Source organism: Micromesistius poutassou (assembly GCF_964030765.1).
Source record: "Micromesistius poutassou genome assembly, chromosome: 21".
NCBI classification, from domain to species: domain Eukaryota; kingdom Metazoa; phylum Chordata; class Actinopteri; order Gadiformes; family Gadidae; genus Micromesistius; species Micromesistius poutassou.
Genome location: NC_140291.1, coordinates 2,346,979 through 2,354,478, shown reverse-complemented (window position 1 = coordinate 2,354,478; position 7,500 = coordinate 2,346,979). Strand labels below are relative to the sequence as shown.

The following is a 7,500-nucleotide window of genomic DNA, read 5'->3' as shown; positions in this document are numbered from 1 at the left end:
TATTCCCGCGCATTTCACTCACCAATAACTGACGGATGGCTGTTCCATTCCTCACAAAATTCAACTCTTATTATTTCTCGATTGAATCGTACCCACTGCGCCTTTAAAGCAGTAGTGTTGAGGCGGGGGGGGGGGAAGTACATGGGAAGTCCTCCTCACAGTTAAGTCGTTTGGTCTAGTTCTGACAGTGGACAGCCTCAGCGTTCGTCTTGAGCGACAGAAGGCAGCTCGTGGAACGGCGCACAACGTCATATGGCCGCTTATAAAACATGGAAGTCTCAAGCCTGGAGGACAACATTTTTTTTTTTGTCCAATCCGACCGCCGCCCGTAGGCTTGGCGATCCCGCGCAGCGTCTGGTGGGCAGCAGAGCCGAAGCCAAGCTGGCAGCGTGGGGAGAGAGAGAACCACGTCACGCATTAACCAGCCGCCAATGAGGACGCATTTATTATCACAACACGCATCGGGGAGCTTCACCAGGCATTGATATGTTTACATACAGCACAGCACGCTTATTGTTATCAAAATAATACACCAATAATCAAACCGTCAATAGTATATAGGTTCTGTGACGATGATCTGATATATGTGCAGTATGTCAATCACAGTTGATGTTGATATGGATCTGAGATGACTGTGTCATTTGTTTGTTTGTATTGTGAACGTACACACACACACACACACACACACACACTGTACACATTTGCTTGTGTAATTCAAAGCAACCTTAACTTTATTAGCAGCTTGAAATGACAGAGGGCATGGCAGGTGGGACTGCTGCTTCTTACCTGTGTAAACTTTTCTTTTTGAAGGGAAACACTGCAAGAAATCTCGGATTTTCAAGTCCCAGTTGCCTAGTTACCCAACTTTTTTTCCAGGGTTCACATATAGAAATGTTTTCTTAGCGCCCTGCCTCGTATTCAGTCTCCGAGTATTATAAGCATTACTTTTTGAGCATTCACTGTAAAATCGAATGGGGTTATAAATTGTTTTTGCTGTACTAAACCCTCCGGAAAAGCGAGCGCATTGAAAAACAATTTCCGTGTGCTAAAGAGATTACGTCTGTTTCTGCATGGATATCCCTATTCCTCCCGGGTTATTGATTTCCTAACGACCCGCTAACGCAGAGGAATAGACCCATTAGGTTGAAGAGGGCTTTTTTTTTTTCTTTGTAAGACTAAAAAAAAAAGGTTGAAGGACCGGCGGGCGGTCTCTGCCGCCCTTCTGTCATGTGAGCCGTTTAGGACCACATCTGCCGGCTCTGATACCGAGCCCCGGCCCACCAGTCATCGGAAGCACCCAAATGAAATCAAAACACTCTTTTCTCTCTCTTTCTCTCTTTCTCCCTCTCTCTCTCTCTCTCTCTCTCTCCACCTCCGTCGATCTGCGCGTGTTGACACTGAAAAGGGGCTGATTGCCCTCAAATCTCCCCTTGAAACAAACGGCGATACCAGCGAGGGGAGCTGTGGAAGTGGGCTGGTCTACTGCGGCGGCTTCTTCTTTTCAGCGGTTACGTTTGGTGTGAATGGGTGAAGAGCGGCGGTAGAGAGGGCGTGCAAACAGTTTACAGGCCTAACCCCGAGAGTCGGCATCATTGTTGTTCACCAAAAGCATTCCATCTGGCCACCAAAAACCGGAGATTAAATAAGGATTTAAATGAAGTGAAATCAAGAATGTTCCTTTTGTTTCCTAACGATACTTATTATATATACGGAGCGCCAGCTTTGCACAGGTGCGGACAATTTGCAATTAGGATTAACAGAAACCCATATAAGTAGTCGGTTTATGATCTAATGAAACATAATTAACGTTTTCTCAATAATCTACCACATACTGGACATGGGAAAACCAAAAATGCCGTTTGAGCTTGTCCACCATCAAATTCTGCCAAATACCAAATCACCACCTTCTTGGTAGACAAATCACTGTTCATAAAGGGGCGGGGCTATTCTGCTGTGCAGGCGTTTGCCCTCTTGCACAAGCCACTCCCACTCTCTCCAATCTGATTTGGTGGGCGTAGTCAGAGGTTTTGATTGACATTATCTGGGAACCCCAAATGGCCAATAACGTGTGACTAATGCAATAGCATGCGTCTAACCAATAGAGGGATATTTGAGTCCATATTTACATTTTATCCTACATTTGTTTTACTTTGTTTGCATTTAGGTCAAGATTTGGACAAGGATCCCTCCATATCAATAATATGTTACCTACCTCATCGCTTTTCATTAAAAAATAGGTTGAAGGGGGAAGTTTTGGTTTTCCTTCAGGTCACCTACGCAATATAGGTTGTTTATGTGTTGTTTCAATTATGTCGTATATACTGTTAATCTCCATTGTCGATATGTGGACATTTATTTTATCTAGTAACAAAGTATCTTTGTTGTTACTTTTAATAGCTAGTATAGAGACCACATTGTAAAACAAATAATGCTACAAAAAGGAAATTGGCAATTCTCTATTTGTAGTAGTCCGGTACTTGCTGTTGTGATACCCGGAATTCCTGTCTGTGCTTCGTAAAGTGCTATCCTATCTTATGTTATGTTTTGTCAATGACCTCCTAACAGAAACCACATGGGAGAGGCCATCCAGCGTACCGGGGACTCCCAAATCCTCCATGAGACACAAGAACTCCCTCCCAGCAGGTACTGCAGTGAAACACCCTCACACCATATCTCACACACCATTAAGTCATGAAGTCACCGATTAGAATGTTGCATTGTGGCCATTGAAGCAGTTTGCTTATTGAAAGCTTCATCCAATCGCACAAAATGAGTATTCTTTGGTAGAATATCTCTGTAACGAAACAGGAAACAAGGTTGTTTTTGGTTTACAACCCAGGCCCAATGCTGTGTCCCCCAAGAAGTTCTGCCATAACAAAGAATGACTGCTGGATCCAATATTAAAACTTTAGGTTTACGGTCTGGAACAAAGCTGGTGTCCTTACTGAACTTGAATAGTTAGGGGGTGAACACGATACTGATTCTGATAGTGATATGACATCTGCAATAGGAAGCCTTCCCAAATCTAGGAAAAATGTGCGGGGAAAAAAGCAGAATGGATGTGAGTTGATCCCTGAGGATCTGATTGGCTCATTGATAAGTGAACTGGCCAACCAGCTGTTTGTTAGTCCTGGGGGCCTCGGAGCAGTAACATGGTGTAATAAGACTGCTAGAGATTTTAAGGGGTGAGTAAGCTTACCGCTTTAGCAGAAGAACTTCCGCCCAGGGGATTAAAAAAAAATGGTGTTTGAGGAATAGAAAATGTGATGGACACACAGGGCTCCGTGGGAGCAGGTGCGAGGGGCGTGGTCAAACGCATGTCACAATCCGAGCCAATAGAAAACTCACACTCCTCAGTTGCACTAATTCATTGCACTTTCATTCTTTTTACTTGGCCTTTATTTTCTTTCACTTATCTCTTTATTTTATTATTTTTTATTTTATGATGATGTTTCTAGCTGAAGCACTTTGAGCCTGCCTCGTGTGTGAAAAGTGCTACATAAATAAAGTTACCTTGCCGTGCCTTATCATTTTAGCCATGTGCAGCCGAGCCCCGTATTTTACAGAGAATTTCCTTAGAATTTATCAACTTTATACATTTTTGTCAAAATAGTTAAACCATTTCTCCCCCTCCCTGTTGCCAGTTCCCTCACTCTTTCCCATGACGATTCTTCTCCTTCAATTTCTTATTCCTCGTCTTCTCGTCCCCTGAGGCTGAAAGCGTTTTCGAAAAATTCCAGTCGCACAAAAGCTTGTGACCCCCCCTCCTCCCCCCCCCCCGCCCTCCGCCGCCAAACACACACACACACACACACACACACACACACACACACACACACACACACACACACACACTTCCTGTGACTAATTTTATCAGTAGTCTTGACCGTGGAGCTGAAGGCCCTCTCTGTCTTCCCCAGTTTGGTGCGACTCCTTAAGAGTGACAAACAGCCACACAAAATACGCTTTGCTGTGTTTCAGAGGTGGGCTGCAGCAGGCACGGCATGCATTTGAACAAGGACTTCTGAATCCATATCATAGAATTATCTATTCATTCTCTCAGAGCAGAGATTCTCTGCCCATTCTCTGTTACGTAATCAGGATATTTCAGGGAGGATAATGAGTTCTGGGCTGGAAACCAAAAAAACAACAATAAATGTCATATAAAATCCTTGCTAAAATTAGGCCCAGCTCAAGCCAATAATAGTGCAGCTTAAGTTAGATTCAGCTTCTGTTTGTTTTTGTGGACATTATTATGGGCTTTTTGTGCCTTTATGGACAGGAAATTGAACAGAGACAGGGGAATGGGTTGAAAGAGAGGCAATGACATGATGTAGCATAGCTGGAAAGGTTGGAATAAAACAAGGGTTGCTACAATGAGCGGGTTGAGCCAACCAGATGCCCCTGACCTCAACTTGTTTTGACTGCATGTGTGTGTTTCAATTGTCCCTGACCGAACTCACTGGTGCTCTGCCTGCAATTCAGTTTTTAAAGGAATAGTTGAACCGGTGAACTGTTAGACAGTTCAACGGGTTGAACCGAAATGCAGACGTAGAAGCAGCCTAGAGAGGTGCCTGGAGTGTGTGCACCTTTATCTCTTCAGACGGTTGTTGAATAACTTAAGTTTAAGTCGCGTCGGAACTCGTCGACAGAAATTCGACTGACTGCACATCACCACAAACTCATGTCCTTATCTCCTTACTTCTTCTTAGTCGTTCGAATACGTTTCATGTAGCAGCTCAATTCTACCCCTTTGTTGTGCGCTCAGTCTCTGATATCCTTTCATAATAATTTATAACATATTCATATATAACATTTTAACATGCTCTCCTTTTCCCGAGCTGTGGATGGCAGGCAGATGCTACACACGCCATATGGAGCATAGATACATGTAGCAGACGCATGTGCAAAAACCTCTCTGATCCCCAAGTCGTAAGCATGAAAAAAACGTCACTCTTTCAGGGATACGCTTCTTGAAAACCAATTGTGCTTTTGAAGCCGTAAATAGACTTTCTTTGTTATCGTCGGGGGGAGTCTCTACCACTCTTTTAATACTCGTATGTTCTCCCCCTCTCTTCTGCGTCCGCTCTTATTTTTTGCAGTGAACGGGTTTCACTCTGGTGGCAGCCCCTTGCATCATCCGGAACACAACCTCTTGGTGAGGAAGACGAGCAACGAGCCACAGGTACGACCCCTCCTCATCCCCTGCTTCCCCCGGTTGCTCCCGGTAACCAACATCATGACACAAACCCAGGAAACACCTGAAGTAAACAACAACGCTACAGCTTAGTTCGGCGGTCTTCTCTGTGGCTACTCCCCTTGTTTCTTTGTGCTTGGGAGTGTCAGCTCCTAAATTGATACTGTCTTATTAATAATGTTAAAGTATGAAGTATCCAGGTAGCTACAACACACACACACACACACACACACACACACACACACACACACACACACACACATAGACACACATAGACACACACACACACACTCTAGGTCTCGGACATTGTTTGTCTTCTTTGTTTTCTTGAACGTGGTGGGCTGTGGTGCTGCTGTGACAAAGAATTCCACTTTGATTCCAGTTGGCCGACTGAAGGTTGGCTCTGTGGTACCTGAGAGTCACCCGTCACACCGCACGGGGAAGTGGTTTCACGAAAGCAGTGCTCGCAGTTTCCGTTCAAAATAAAAAATAGAGAGAGAGAAAGAGATCGAAAGCGATAGAGATATCAAAGTTTATGTTAATGTTTTTATCAGAACAGAGTTATAATTAGTAATTTAATTTAGTTAAACTATTATTAATATTATTATTTTTGTTCATCCAATCTTTTTCTAAAGCATGGTGAACGTTTTTGTGTGTGTGTGTGTGTGTGTGTGTGTGTGTGTGTGGGTGCATGCATGCATACACACACACACACACACACATACGTACACAAGAATGCATGAACACACATGCACACACACACACACACACACACACACACACACACACACACATACATGTTAAATGAGAGTGTCAGAGAGAGTGAAAGAGAGAGAGAGTCCCAGCCACAGAGAGATATATTTCTGACCACAGAGATATATAGCACCACGCCCACTCTGGATAGCAACACACACACACACACACACACACACACACACACACAAACACAGACAGACACACACACACACACACACACACACACACACACACACACACAGACACACAGACACACACACACACACACACATAATACCCAGAGTGCTTATTGGCAGACAGTAAACTAGTCAGGCGTTGGAGGGAAACACATGGAGCTCTGCGTGTCTGCTTTGCAGCGACAGAGCGAGAGAGAGAGAGAGAGCGAGAGAGAGAGAGAGAGAGAGAGAGGATAGGGCGTGCGAGAGGGAACCGATTGCCAGAAAGTGGCAGCAGCAGGGCGTGTGAGTGTGTGTAGGCATCATGTCGGAAAGCGGAGACGCCGTGCCCAACGACTGGCTCCTCCTCTCTTCTCAGAACCCAGGATCGGTGTCGCCCACCAGGAAGCAGAGCAAGGAAACCACGGTTACCGTGAGTACCGCCCCCCCCCCCCCCCCCCCCCCCCCCCCCACATCATCTCACCGACTCACACTGACACACACACACACACACACACACACACAAACACACAAACTCACCACCAGACACCGGCTCACCACACATGACAACCTTTGTGCCGTCCTGCCTGGTGAATCTGAGCTGTATATAAATACAGTATAAAACAAACACACCACATACAATAATAGTATAGGTCAGTATTATAGTGTTGTCCTGTTCCTATGACCTCACATTCAATAAGTGTTGGGTGCCTGGATTTAGTTTTTCCTGGAAGAACAACAATTAAAGGGGATCTGACAAGCCGAGCGGATAGCATCTAACGAAGAAGAGTTCTGCTCCGACGCGCGTTGGGAATAATCAGCGGAAAAAGTCGGAGCGTTTACATCATTGTTCCCGTTTGGACCAATGGGGCGCGCAGAGCCTCGACCAGCGCCGCGTACTACCCAGCAGCGCCCCGGCTTTCACGCAAGCGAGACAGCTTGCTTTCAAGTTGTTTTTCACTTTTTTTTTTTTTTTCCACACAGCGTTTCAACTAGCACCCTTTGATTCCCAGCCCCATTGTGAGTGTTAATGACGTGAATCTCAAGCTTCTAACGATGAAGCTGAAGTAGTCGACAATAGGGACTTTTCCATTTGTGTGTTTTTCGATTCATGTGTTGCATTCTCTATATGTGTGTGTGTGTGTGTGTTTGTGTGTGTGTGTGTGTGTGTGTGTGTGTGTGTGTGTGTGTCGATGTTGAAACTACCCCACAGAGGGTAGTTTATGTCCCGGTCATCACATCCTCGGGCCCTGAACACTCTGGAACTCTCTGGCAGTGTGGGATGGGTTGTGTTTTGCTTTAGCAGGTCCGATGAGAATAATGTGATGACTGTTTGTTACTCACTCTGTCTCTCTCTCTCTCTCTCTCTCTCTCTCTCTCTCTAACTATTTC

General features: G+C 45.0%; 1 protein-coding gene across 1 annotated transcript in view; it reads left to right on the top strand.

Moving 5' to 3' along the window:
• The window catches only part of gas7b (growth arrest-specific 7b), a 38,665-nt gene that overhangs the window by 20,951 nt on the left and 10,214 nt on the right, over positions 1-7,500 (top strand). The window contains exons 3-5 of the mRNA XM_084485541.1: positions 2,566-2,643; positions 5,103-5,185; positions 6,488-6,572. Coding sequence (XP_084341667.1) covers positions 2,566-2,643; positions 5,103-5,185; positions 6,488-6,572 — 246 coding nt within the window. The remainder of the gene's footprint in view (positions 1-2,565; positions 2,644-5,102; positions 5,186-6,487; positions 6,573-7,500) is intronic.